Source organism: Haplochromis burtoni, unplaced genomic scaffold (genome assembly GCF_018398535.1).
Source record: "Haplochromis burtoni strain Fernald_Lab_line unplaced genomic scaffold, NCSU_Asbu1 Contig_47, whole genome shotgun sequence".
In the NCBI taxonomy this organism is placed as follows: Eukaryota; Metazoa; Chordata; class Actinopteri; order Cichliformes; family Cichlidae; genus Haplochromis; species Haplochromis burtoni.
In genome coordinates, this window is record NW_024582408.1 from 1,010,652 (window position 1) to 1,024,841 (window position 14,190).

Consider the following 14,190-nt stretch of genomic DNA (forward strand, 5'->3'; position numbering starts at 1 on the left):
TTATTTGTCTATTTAAAAAAAAAAAATCCCAAAAAAACCCTTGTCTGAAATCCAGAGCGGCCTCACTGTCCACTGCTGCCTGTGGGAAGGAAATAACAATAAACAATAAAAAACCAGAGTGTGTGCAGTGGAACATTCCTGGGCTATTTTGTTAGACTGTGCAGCCTCCTCATAAGCTGGAGATATTTTAGAAACTAGTAGTCAGAGAAAATTGTAAACAGACAGGCGGATGCAGTAATAGCTGGTGAGCATGCTGGAAAAATAATTGGTTAAGCCTCCCTACAGTCCTTGCTTTGATTTGATTTGATTACATAAATCAACCCTTTTCGTATTTTATATGCAGATGTTTTATAACAATACAAGACATGGCTAGAGACACACTGGGCTAGATGGCATCTGGTTCACTTGGCATATCCTGTTGCTTCCTCATTTGGGTGGAAAAGAACCGCAAAGTCTGGAGTAAAGCTAAGAGGCAAATCTACAATTATGACCATTTTTAATGACATTATTTGTAAAACCTTGCATGGATGTCAAATTCCACGAGCACACATCAGTTTCCCACAGCAATGTTCCCAAACTATTCAACCACTTGAGCTCACACTGCTAGATTTAGCCGTGTGTAGAAAAAAAAAAAGGAAAAAAAATGACAAGCCACACTGGTAGATAGCTGACAAGTTAAAGGAGCATGTCTTCCCTGTCATTTCTCATAAAAGCGTAGATGCGGTTGTTTTAAAGAAGTCATTAAATATAGGGGAGCCACTCGTGTACAACACAGGTGTGTGGGCGTACTTGATTTTTTTTTTCATTTTTTTGTCTTTGAAATCATCCCTGGAATATCAGATCAGATGATTAACCGAATAGTGTAGGAAGACAGGGGCACTGGTGGAGTAACCTATCAGATATGCTTGTCATTTCACAACACGGAACAGAGTTAACAGACACAGAAGTGTTGTGGGGCCAAATGTGATGTGTCGCTTGGCGAAGAGAACACGCATCTGGAGACAATTAGTGGATAAATGATTCGCTCGGCCCACGAGTTATCCTCGAAAATTGCGCCCCAAGGTTGATCAAGTCCCTTTTAGGCACCGTGAGTGAAGCAACACCTGGCATTTGAGCAGAGGTGAGAGATTTACTATGTAGCACACGAGTGTCTCAAAGCTCTAATTACGCCAACATCAGAATTACTGCAAATGCACAGTTTTATACATTCAAAAGCTGCCCATCAGTGAGGTTCCCCTTTGACTGAGGTCATCTTTGTCTGTTAGCGAGTCCTAAAAGTAATATTTTCTGAAAGCACTGAAAAATATCCAACAGTGCCGTGAGATTATTTCGACCAGTTTCAAAATGCAAATGGACTTATTTCAATATTTTTTTCACCTTCTGGTGCAGGAATATGCATTAATAAATCAAACTTACTGATACCAACATGAAATATTAACAAACCCTTGGAACGAATTGGAAACATGGCCATACTGAGACTGAGAATGTCATTCATGCAGTGTCAGATTATTTATAGAGCAATCAGTCAATCAATCAATCAATCAGGCCAACTCAATCAGGCTTGTAGCAGATTTACCAGTATGGATCCATACTGATAAGCTGCAAGGATTTGCAGGGAGGGGGGAAAAAAAGCTATAGTCAGTGTGAGGTAATTTAGGAACAGTCATTCCACATTATACTGCATGTCTACCAGACAGCAAAGAAAAGTGGAATTTTCAACTGTAAAATGCCTCGGTTAGTGTACACATCCAAGAGATCAATATAAAGCTTGTTTGTTTATGTTAAAGAAATTACTGCAGGGTATTTTTTCCTTTGGCTCTTCAAGATCAATATCTGTGTTACTTTTAGCTGTAAATATTTCCCCTAGTTTTGAAATAATACTTTTAGGACTTGATTCTGGTAAAAGGAAAAACAAAACAAACAAAAATAAAACAACTCATAATAAAAATAACAATTTTGCTGTATATTGGTGCTACACAACCACAGTTATGAACACCTTCTAGATGTAGAGCATTTGCATGTTTTACTACGTCTTCCATGGTGACTCATTATGGTGACTACCCAACTCTCACTGACAGCAGAACGGTTGCATTTTCTGGTTTTATTGTTTCTTACCTGCCAAAATCCACTACATCGTCTCCAGATAGTATATACAGCTGGCCCCGTGAGACTGGCAAGACAAAAGACTGAATCTCTGAAAGATGAGAATGATGAACCCTACACAGCAGAGTTTGAAGCCCCATAGCCACCAGTTGTCAGAGTTTGAGGGCTGAGTTGGTATCTGCTACATATTTTGTCCACAGAAGGGGCTACCATGATACAAAGTACTACAAAACTTTTTGTTCTTGTACAAAAACAAACATTTTTGTAGAAATCCTGCATTTTAAACAACAACTGATACAGAGTGAAAACTGCAGACTGTGCGCAAGGACCGACATGGATAAGGACTCTGACAGTATACATTTCTTGTAGAGGCTTTGAACATAATAATAGGCATGGCAGAAAGTTCTTTACAATGGCAGAACTTTGGCACGAGAAAGGCATTATAGAAGAAAACGATGGATATTTGACAAAGTCGGCATAGATGGTTCTCAAAACTAAATATCACTTTTATACATCAGTTCATAACAAACCATTTGGCACTGACTACTGTTCCCTTTGTTGGTGTAAGATTAGTGTTTGTTCAAATTATCTGAGAGAAACTCAAGCCACCGAGGAGAGGGGACCGATTGGGTCACACACACATGGAGGTAAGACGAAAGGGTATTGACATCAACAGAAAAACTACATCTGGTGTAAGTGTCACAATAGTTTTCCCTTCTGCACAGTTGTCAAGTGTGTCAGATGAGAGTGTGTGTGTGTCAGTGTGTGTCAGTGTGTGTGCATACATTTTTTTTCATTAGTTTTTTTTGTGTGTATGCGTATGTTTAAGTCCACTTCTACTGTGGACTAGTCAAATGTTGTGTCATAAAATTGCTCGGCTCTTCTGTCATTTTACATATATCACCAACCAAACCCGTAAGTCCTTCGATTACATCTCCCTTCAAAAAGTGAATGTCACAGTGAGGTGACACTGCTCAGGTATCTATATTTCCACAGGAAACATCTGTCTACATAAGCAAGTGGGTTCGAAAGGAATCCTGTTTGTTTCTTTGTATTTTTTTTAAATTTTTGTTCCCCCCCTCCCCTGCTAAACTCAGTCTGTAACTAAGCCAGCATTAATTCAACCCTGTCTCCCCACTCGTGGTTTTTACTGAGGGGTGTAGTCCAGGTGTATTCAGTGTTCATGCCATGGTTTCCTTTCCTGGGAGTCTCCTGTCGTTAAACGTGTGCATGTTAATAACCTCCTCTGTCTTAACGATGACAGGTGGCTGAGGCTTTTGTTTGAGACGGCGTTGGCACTTTAGAGACACGCGCAGCTCGTCCATCATGGCACTGCAGAATGATCGCTGCGAGAAGGAAATAGAAAAGAAGAAGGAAAAAAAAAAAGTTCAACACATTCTTGAGATATACAGTCATAGTGGATCATTTGTTCTTACTGTCTAAAAGAAAGGGAAAAGTATTTGCATTAGGAGGCGGGCAGAGTGGTTTTGGCACAATGAAACCGCTGGCTTTTAGCCAGGAGACTTGAGCGTAAGCCTGGTGTGGCAAAACGCTGATGACACCAGTGCACATTTTACATGCATTTATTTACATGGGCGACAGAGGTTAGTTAACTTTAAAGTGCAGCTGCAGGTCATTTTAACAGCTTGCACAAATGACCTACAGGGTTGTTTAATGAGGGAGGGCTGGTGATGGTTTTTGTGCCGCGCATTCTCTTTTAACCAGTGTCTTCTTAATGGTGGCATGAGGTCCTTTCTGAGTATCTCCAAGGTATTGTTGTTGTTTTTTATTTTCCACTCATGTTTTTGTAATGGACCTGTCCATTACATTTCAGTATTCTTGGGTAATTGCCACAGTGTCCTTTTTTCACCACCAGGTGGCACCATCACTGGGATATTCTAAATTTAGTGACTTTAATTCTACCAGAATCAGTCGATTTCTACATAAATTCAATTTCACTGCTTTACCATGCGCATCCTCTCACCTTAATATGTTGTGTAACATGAAAATACTTTTTTATATGCTGTACAATATGTTTCCTTTTCTGCCTTTTTCTTACTTGTGGTTCCAAAAGTACAGCAGGAGGTCTGACCTTCAGATGTAAAACCAGCTTCCAGTTTGAGTTCAAAGTCACACAGCCTTTTTACACGATTAAAAAAAACAGGTCCTCCTTGATAAAGCTTATAGGTGGGGTTGGGTCAGGTGATCTTCGCTTAGTTATGCTGCTGCAGACCCCAGGCTGCTCTTCCATCATCTACTGAACTCCTCCTTTCACTTTAACTCCCCATGCATATAGATGACAACTGCGTGTGATCAACTGTGTGTCTTTTTGCCCTGGTAGTTTACCCGCTCTCCTCTCTGTCTCTGTATCCTTCGCCATCTGTCTCTGGCATTCAGATTTTGGATCTGGGGTTACTAAACCCACCAAGCAGCAATTGTTATTATTGGTTGTTTCTCAGTGTTCATTTTTTCTCTTTTTTTTCCTTCCCACTGTCACCACATACACTCAAAGGGGAATTGCTGGGCTTCTCTATTCTATTTTAAGCTTGAAAAAGTTAGCCAAACTGAATAGTTTCTCCTTCTTCTTTTGTATTTATTGGTTTATGTTGGTTTTACGACAAGCATATGTATGTACAGTACTGCGCAAAAGTCTCAAGCTGCCCCTCATTTCTTCAAAGTTTGCTACGAAAATGGGAAATAGGTGCGGTGATTTATTGAAAAATGTGAAAGTCAATATTTGGTATGATCACCGTTATTCTTCACACAGCCTGAACTCTCTTAGGCAAGCTGTTTTGTAATTTCTTTATGCAGTCTTCATGTATAGCCTCTTGAAGGACATTCTTTTTCACCGTGTAGACTGTTATTGTTCTCTCTCTACCTACTGATGTCTGAACCAAAAATTTCAAATTTGTATTCATCACTCTGTAAGACCCGTTGCCACTGATTTTCAGTCGCATTGTGTGTAATTTGGCAAACCTCAACCTTTTCTCCTTGTTTTTCTTCTTTAAGAATGGCTTCTTGACAGCTGCCCATTTACTGTGACCATTTCTGATGAGGATTTAGTGCCACATACATCTCTTAGGTACTGGTGTAGATTTTGTCCTGTTTCCTTTGGACCTTCCTTTGATATGCCAAGTTTTCAGCTAACAGTTCTTTGGGAATAACCTCATTGGTGCAAAAATACTATTTTATGCCTGTCAGACTGTGTTACGTTTTGTATTTTTCATAAATTCAACTATAGAAATGCCAAAGTGCCTAAAGATGCAATTTAAATTTGGTTCTTTGCTAAGTTATCTGTTATATGTAGACACAACACTGGTTAGGTGCCTCTTTTCTGCTTGTAGGATTCATAAGTCAGTGTTAAGTGAAAAAGCAACCACTGTCGAAAGAAAAACTTGAAAGACCTTCAGAAAGCCCAGAGTGCTATTGTTCAAGATTACTTGGAAGCCACATGAAAGTCTGGCTTCTTAGAAGCAAACTATATAAAATAAGGGGGGACTCATGACTTTTGCACAGTACTGTAACATAATTTGTAAGGTTATAAATAAATAATAAAAAAGGATCTCGTGGTACTATTCTGGGAAAACAAAGGTCAACGTGTTCAGTTTTATTTTATGTGTACATGGGATAAAATAAAGCATTGAGTCAGTTGATATCGTGTAACTGCGCAACAGCTACAGAACATGAAGCATCTATTCATTTGCTTTTTTCGACAGAATATTTTGAGAAAACAAGCCTTCATTTAAAGGGTTTGATATGTCCTAGATTCCCCCTTTAAATCGTCACTGTCACACAAACGTCTAAATAGCGTTTCACAGCCATTTGCACCCTGCCAAGAACGGGATTCTGGGAGAAACATTAAACACTTGTAATTTGGCATGAAAGTGAAAAACCTAAAGAGACAGCATAAAGGACAAAGCATCCACTTCGGCAGATTAAATCCAAATATACTGCTACCCACTTTAAAACATCACAGTCTTATGCAACTTGTGTAATGTGAGCTTCTGTTGTCCCTGCATTATGTATGTGGTGTAAAATCCTATAAAATGTCAATATGCCCGGGCACCAACTTTGCCAAGTCAAATTCTCATACATTCCTTTTCTGATTATGCAAAATGTAATTCAAATTCAAAGAGTGTAGGAGGGGAGAAGATAAAAAGAGGAGGGGGAGCATTAAAGTATGAAGCTATTATTTTTCTGTTTGTGTATGTGTGTAGGTGTGCAAGATGGATATCTGTAGGTGGCTTAGGGTGTGTTTTTTTTTTTTGCAACATTTTTTTACATATATTTGTCTGCCATATGAATGAAATATTTTCTAGAGTCTGAAGGAAGACTGATTACAAAAGCAGACAGGCAAGAAGGATAACAGAAAATAAATTTTGAAAAACAATGAGAAGGAGGGTTTTAAAAAAAAAAGAGAGAGAGAGAGAAAAAGCTCGTGATGTTAGGGTGGAGGACTCTGGCAGGGAGTAAAAAAAAGGAGAGGCTTGCTGTCAGCATGCAAATTACTAGCACCTTGTCAGCCTAGAGACTCTGGCATTTGCAAATTATCTGAATATTGTGACCCAGTCTTGCAGCTCTTGATTAATGATAGCTAAGATGTGCTGTGAAACTTTTGCAGCCCTTAAAAAAAGCAAGAAACTAATTACTGTTGCAATAAAGTAACACGCTGCTGCGCTGTGCTAATTCTATAGACGTAAATAATTAACAGACGCTATCAAAAGGACTCTCACAATTATTGGGAAACATCACTGCACGAGTTAAAGTGCACTAAAATACATACTCCACACTGTGTGATGAATCATGTGCGCTCAGTACGAAAATAGAGCACAAACAGAACAGCCTGAAAAATATTCAGAAACGTAACCAGGGGGATAAAGAAGCTGTGGATACAGTGCACTCTATGTATACATGGTGAATTAAAATAGATTTGTATTTGTATAATACTATTATGCTGGTGTTTGTGATGAAGGAGTTGCTGTAATTGTTAATTTATTGAAATGATGATTCAATATAATATATGACTAAAAAACAACAAACAAGTAAAACATTTTTCCCCATTTAAAATCAGCAAGAAAATTATCCATGCGTAGACAGAAGTTAGTTTCGGAAAATGCCTGCTTGGTTTAGCAAATATTGACTGCTAAAAACTCACGCAGGTTAAAGCACTGGGGGATTTCTGTCTCCACACCACAGGTCTACAGCCATTATGAAGAGTGAAAGCAATTTAAGTAGCCAATTGTTAAAATAAAAACAAGCTTGGTCTGTAAAAATGCACTTTAGGGCTATAAGACAAATTTTCATTTCACTTTCATTTGATGTCTCTTGGGTTTGGTGTCTTGTTTTTACAGTTTGATTTCTAAAATGGCAGAGCAAGAGAGGTAGACCGCTTTTGAGTTTTGGTTTTGTATTTTTCTTAAATTTTTCTTTATATTTAGATTCTCAGGTTTTAGTTTCCTATCTACTTCTGTTCGTGGTTATTATTTGGGTCGTATTTAATTCTGTGAGTTCCTGTGTATTCCTGCCTCCCTTGTGTTTCTGCATGTGTTACCTCCTGTTTTTAATTCGTTAATCTTTTGTCTCATGTGCTCTATTTTTCAGTTTTACTTCCTTTTAAGTGTTAGTTGTCCTCAGCTCTGTTTCCACCCGTTCCCCATTTCTATTCTTCTGGCGTATGTTGATATTGTCTGAGCCTCCCTCTGTTCGTTTTTGCGTCACCCCTCATGCTTGTGTGTTTCCTTGGCTCTGTGTTCCATGAGATTTGGATCTTCTTCTCTTTCTTTGTGAATTACCAGCATTAAGACTGTGTTTTGAGATCACTTATGACTCCCCGAGTCCTTCATTTAGATCCCCATCCTGCCTGCCACACAGCCATACCTTGACACAAACACGCTACAGCAGAAGCCTAAAATCTCTTCTCTAATAGCGCCTGTACCTTTTCCAGCTGGGCGTTCTGCTTAGACTTGTAAAGGACCTCCCCCACAGCCACAAACACTGACAGCACAAGTCCCGCAGCCAGCACGATGAAGATCCCACCGATGTTCTGTACTCCCAGAGCGCTGGCCTCTTTGCTCTCCTCCTCGGGACACCCGTTGCCTCTCCACCACTTCTCCTTCATCATGTGCAGCTTGCCTTCCTCTTGCAGCTGCAGAATAGCTATCGTGATCTTGTCTCTGTATGGAGATCCTGCGAATACAAAAAGCGTATCGTGAAACTGGAAAACACGGATAATACTCATGTGCCTAGGATCGTCATTGTTGTGTTAGTGGGTGTAAGAAACACATTCAGGCTTGCATGTGATCATATAACCTGTCATGTTATTGTTAGCCGCTTAGAGAGAGTTTTTTTGTAAGTCCTTCTTCAAATCCCACTAATCCGCCATATTCACAGAGCTATTCCAAAATTCTCACTTCTCTCTGCAGTGTGTTTATTATAATGCACAGGGAGTTGGCAACAATAACTTGGCTTGGGGGAGCAGAGCTGCTGTCGATTCTCACAATTTAGCTGCTGTTTGCACACGCTTTCATATGACAGAAATAGTCCCTATGAACAGAGGAGCCCAGTGAGGGGTACATTATATGGATGCATATGTGTTTGGGATTATACGTGTATATTGATGATTGGGTTTCTGCATTGCTGTTTTTTGATGCATGTTGAGCAAACTCAAATCCACAGAAAGTAGGAAGGCGCCAGAATTAGCGACGAGGCATTAAGGCGCAGCGGGCGCTGGCCTGATCAAAGCGGGAATAATCGTTGCAGGCTAGCCGAGTGGGGTCATGTTCCTCTCCCATCCACAGCGTGTGCGCCACAACACACGGCTGGGTTGATCCAGGAGCAGCGCACACACACTTTGCTTCAACCGGGCCAAGAAAGATTAATTCTTACTGTGAGCCTTCATGTTTCATGTTTTCACTGCTTTAAGAGCTTGTTAGTGTATTTATGCGATTATGGGACTCATGCATAATGAAGCCTGGGTGCACATATTCATTTCAGGCATTTGCCTCGTGTGCAAATTAAGAGTGACTTAAAAGAAACAAAAGAAATGTTAAAAAAAATAAAAAAAATAAAAAAATAATTCAAGGATAATAGAAATGGTTTTAAAAAGGAAGAGAACATTTTGTGCCAGAACTCCAAAGGAAATGAACGGAGTCAGGCTCCAGGTAACAAGTACCATCATGCTGTTTGTTGATCTCATACAGTTTTGCCTGTCAGCCCCGTTAGTTGAGTCTTCCTCTGTCTCATCTATCATTAATCTAATGCCATCCATCATCCTTTCATCTCCAAATCTCTGTGTTTAGACTAACAAAAGAGACATTACTAGAAAACTGAAAATTACACAATGCCACTGACTTTGGAGCAGCATCTGTTTTTTTTTTCTTCTCTTATTTTGTAACCTTGTGTTTTTCTCCCCGTGCTGAGCTTATGAGTACACTGACATGATAAACCAGAGCAGACTTGCAACACACGGTATATTTCGTGCATTTCATACGGTCGATATGCAAAGCGCGTAAAGCACAGCCCCTTAGATGCAATTGACTATGTATGTGGGAAACATATGCCTGCTTCATTTGAAAAATCAGAGATCTCTCTAGTATCTGGGTCCCCTGATTCAGGCTCCTCTCATATTTCAAATGATTAATGATGGCTTAACAAAACAGGCCTTGGATAAATGCTAATAGGATGGGTCCTTAGAGAGGAGGATATGGAGAGCGGGGCCTGGGCGAATGGGAAAAGCGCCGTGCTTGACACACTGTGCATACACAACTACCTGACAGATGTTCAACACCAGAGATCATCCATCACTCCTACACTGTCTGGCCTCAAGTATTAATGCGATCACAGTTTAAGTCGATAGCAGTGGATGAAGCATTTGTGATTTGGGAAACCATCTAGCACTAAAAGGTTAAAATGTTATTATGTCTTGCTCTGCTTTATTGCTGTAAAAGCCCTATAGGGAATAAGCTGCTAAACATTGTTCAGGAGGCCAAAAGGTATGAGCCGGTGGCTAACGTGATAGCTGAAGAGCTCACATGGTTTTGAAAAAGGACACAAGGAGAGGGCCACCATCAAAAATAATAATAATAAAAAAATACTAATTTTTATATTCTGCCAAAATTACTTCTGAACTAATAAAGTCATCGAGATTCCGATCTCAAGATCTTTTTGCAGGCCATAATCGGCTTCTGAGCAAATAATATAAGGATTAGACAGAAAGAAGAAAGTGGGAAGTAATATTCTTCAGAGTGAATATTTATCTCTATATAAATGCAGAACCATTTATTGCTGAATTAAAGTGATGTGTTCCTATTTTATATATCTATCCATCTATCTCTCTATCTATATATATATGATATATAAAATATAAAGTATACTACTGCGTGAATAAAAAAGAAAAAAGAAGTGATCCATGCTCCAGTCTCTATGTGTCCATTTCAAGGACATCAGTCTAAGTACTTCAGCACTTAGGGAGCCACAGTGGGCCTATATTTCACAGCAGCCCCTCAGCTTTGTTATAGCCACGGCAATCACGGCATCCCTGCAGATTCATAACCGCCCCATACTCATCAGCGGCAGCCCGGTCCAGATGCGGATGGCCAAAATTAATCCTCCGTATTTTGATGGCCTTCATATCATTCATGATAGATGTGACCATTACAGCTGGTAGCAGAGTTCTCTGTGGCCTCGTCAGGACCACTCTAACCTCTGTGACACTTGAATGGGAACCATCAACGGCTTTCAGTCAGGGTCCCTGGGAACGCTAGAGCTGTGAGCTGTGCATTGATTAACCCTGACAAACAATGCTTTTAATGCACCAAACCTCTTATGATTGTACTTGTTTTTGTGATACTTTTAGCTCATCTGCCTCATTCCTGGATAATGATGGTATAAAATGTCAGAATACAAAATTTTTGATGGGAGCTGGGTCAAAGCAGCTTCTGAAAACAAGCTCCTAGAGTTTGTTTTATACTCTCTGAAGTGCTTTTTAGTTGTGGTTTAGTGCTGAAATTAATGCCGGTGTCAAGTAAGTCAAAGGGAATTGCACTGAACCGACACTCACAGTGTTGCCTTACGTGAACATAAAATAAAATGAAAACAGACCATTAAAAGTATTTGTGAAGAGAGTTTGATACACGATTCCTGCCTCTGAAACAATCTTGTGAGAAAATCACCATGAATAGAAAGATCTTGCCGAAGCAGTGAGTCATTTTAACCTCATCCATAAACTCAACCTTCTAGGCATTTCACTTTTCATTAAGCTACACCTTTTACACCTCACTGTGTCTAACCATTATACCCGTGACCTCGCTGATAAAGATCAACCTTTCCCTTTTCAAAGCTTTCCATCATTCCCACAACACACCTTAATGCGTCACACAGTATCTGCAGTATCTGCAGACTTAATCCGAGTGGCTTATAACACAGAGGGATGCAGAGGTCGTTTACCCATAGGTGTTCCCACGCCGTAGGCTCTGGAATCTATGAGGCCTCCAATCTGCGTGAGGTTGCAGTTGCGCTGGGTGACAAACTCAATGGTAGTGGACTCCATGAGGAAGGCATAATCTGAGGTAAGGACACGCTGGATGCCTTCCTCCACGTTCTTTACCATCACAGATTGCCTCCTGCTGTTCATAAACTCCCACATCTTGTCATAGGTAGAGATTTTTGTCTTCTGCAAGTAACCAGAGAGTGGGATCTGAATGAGAATCTAAGAAGTATTAGGAGAAAATATCATATCATCGTTTGCACAGTGTTTGGGACCTATTATGTTCATTTTCAGTTGTACATTTTTTCTTATTCCTAGACTATAATAGCTTTGCATGACTCACAGTTCAAAAATAAACCCTATTTATTTTCTTCTGAGGCTTTGAGGAGCTGCTAAGTTCTTACGGTCCTCCCCTTTTACGGCCACCTTCTGTTTAAGGTTTTTATTGGCTTCCCGTCACAAACAGAAGACTGCAAATTGATGAGGCTGCTGTGCTCGAAGCCGGGTGCCTGAAATGACCATCAAGGGTATCTCTTCTCTGAGACATTACGCATGTCCAAGATAAAAAAAAAAAAACAACCCTGTCTGTAGCAAAGCATGAACCTTGAGCTTTTTAGCTGTTTGTGTACAATTTTGGCCATGTTACAATGATCATCCAACACTGTCACAGAAACTCAGGAAAAGCATCATAGGTCCATTTTAATGTCTGAAAAACGATATGATGAAATGATGATATTAATATTTCTATGATGAAAAGAACTCAAAGTTTAAATCCTGGCGATTTAGATGAGCCATAAATACGACTTTTCTTTTGTTATAAATCAAGCTCTGTTTTTTATAGCTTGTATTTTTCATTCTCACATTATATAAGTACCTTTCAGAGTGTTTTTTTTTAATGGTGGAGGCTCTTCATGCTAAATTGAAATTGCCTAGCTTTGCACAAATGATTCACTGGAGGCAATTCATATAATCTGGTTTATGTTTAATTTATTGTTACCAGACACTTCCTAATGCTGCTGCATCAGGCGCTTTCAACCAGGGAATTACTGTATGTTTTTTGCTGTGAAACAGTCACATCTTTTTGATGAATGTTGCATTTATAATTTAAAACAGATATATGTACGAAATGGGCACAAGGACTGGGCCAACTACATGTTACCTACTGCAATGGCTCAGCCTTGGAAACCCATGTCAAGAAGCTACCGGCACACAGTTTTTGTACTGATGTTATTGCCACAGGAGGTATGGAGCTCTGCCATTACTGAGTCAGCAGGGTGTTGGCAACTTTTAAGCACTATGCGTCTTAGCACTCTGCGAGCTGTAACTTTATGTGGTCTAACACTTTGTGGCTGAGTTGCTGTGGTTCCAGAGTGCTTCCACTTTGCAATAATGCCACTTACAGTTGAATGCTGAATGTCTAGGAGAAAAGAAATTTCACAAAGGCTACTAAAGGTGACATCCTATTACACTACCACAGTCGAATTCAGTGAGCTCTTAGAACGGACCATTCTTTCACAAATGTTTGCAACGACAAACTGTATGACTAGGAAAGTAATTTTCCTGCATTTTTACCAGCAAATCAGTTATAAATGTGGCACTACTTCTTAGGAAGACAATAAACTCCACTGTTCTCTGCAGTTGCAACCTATGCATGATGTTTGCAGGTGCAATATTCAGTGGATTACTTTGACTACTTTAAAAAAAAAAATGGCTGCACTTTCAACACCAGTTGCTCTTCTGCATTTTTCTGACAAATTAACTGCACATGGAGTGTTTGCTATTTGCACAGCAAACACAGGTGTTGGAAAATCAACCAGGAGAGAAATCTTAAAAGGATTATAAATTTGATGTGTGAGAAAATAACATTATTCACAGAGCCACTGCACAAACATCGTCGTAGATCCAGCTACCTTGAAGAATGTCATTGTGGCACCGTCCTCCACCACCCCATATGGGATTTTAGTTTGTTTGGCCAGGTCATCGGCTGAATCTATGGGCGATTCCATCCTCTCCACAGTGAGAAAAGCAGCCAAATTGGCTGTATAGGAGGAAATGATGATGAGGGTGAAGAACCACCAGATGCCTCCCACTATTCGAGTCGACAGGGCCTTGGGCATGAGCTCTGACCCTGGGGTGAAGGAGGCGGCAAGAATGAAAGTTAAACAGCAAGATGCATTCATTTCAACAAGTCATTAACATTCCAATCTTCTCATTACGTTTATTTTTAACATGCAAAAACCAGAGAGGACTAACGCCTTTAGAAACGGGCTTGTTTCGAGAACTCATCAAGTTCTCAGCGCAGGCAGATGTGCCACTCGCATCAAGATTAAATCACTCGAGAGAGCTCTCAAAACAAGCAGATTGTTGGATCTCAAACAAGTGAAATTATCTCGTCTCAGTCACAAGGGAGTGCTTTAAATAATGCAAGAGTTACCGGAAAGTGCCATTCAAAGAGAACAAGGTGTTTGCATAAATCTCATATATCAAATTAAACACATCAACATCGATGGTGCAGTACTGTGTGGAGAGGTAACAGGCTGGTTAGGCCAGAGAGTCATGTACCCAAGGTAACCTCACATCCTGACTCCACACCCCACTGATCT

The 14,190-nt window shown here is 40.0% G+C and overlaps 1 protein-coding gene across 2 annotated transcripts in view; it reads right to left on the reverse strand.

The window, feature by feature from the left end:
- Positions 1 to 479: 479 nt before the first annotated feature.
- The window catches only part of grik2 (glutamate receptor, ionotropic, kainate 2), a 65,301-nt gene continuing 51,590 nt past the window's right edge, over positions 480 to 14,190 (reverse strand). For both annotated transcript variants that reach the window (XM_005921601.2, XM_005921600.2), the window contains exons 13-16: positions 13,498 to 13,715; positions 11,548 to 11,773; positions 8,039 to 8,289; positions 480 to 3,449 (exon numbers count right to left, since the gene is read on the reverse strand). In XM_005921601.2, coding sequence (XP_005921663.1) covers positions 3,285 to 3,449; positions 8,039 to 8,289; positions 11,548 to 11,773; positions 13,498 to 13,715 — 860 coding nt within the window. In that variant the 3' untranslated portion in view covers positions 480 to 3,284. The remainder of the gene's footprint in view (positions 3,450 to 8,038; positions 8,290 to 11,547; positions 11,774 to 13,497; positions 13,716 to 14,190) is intronic.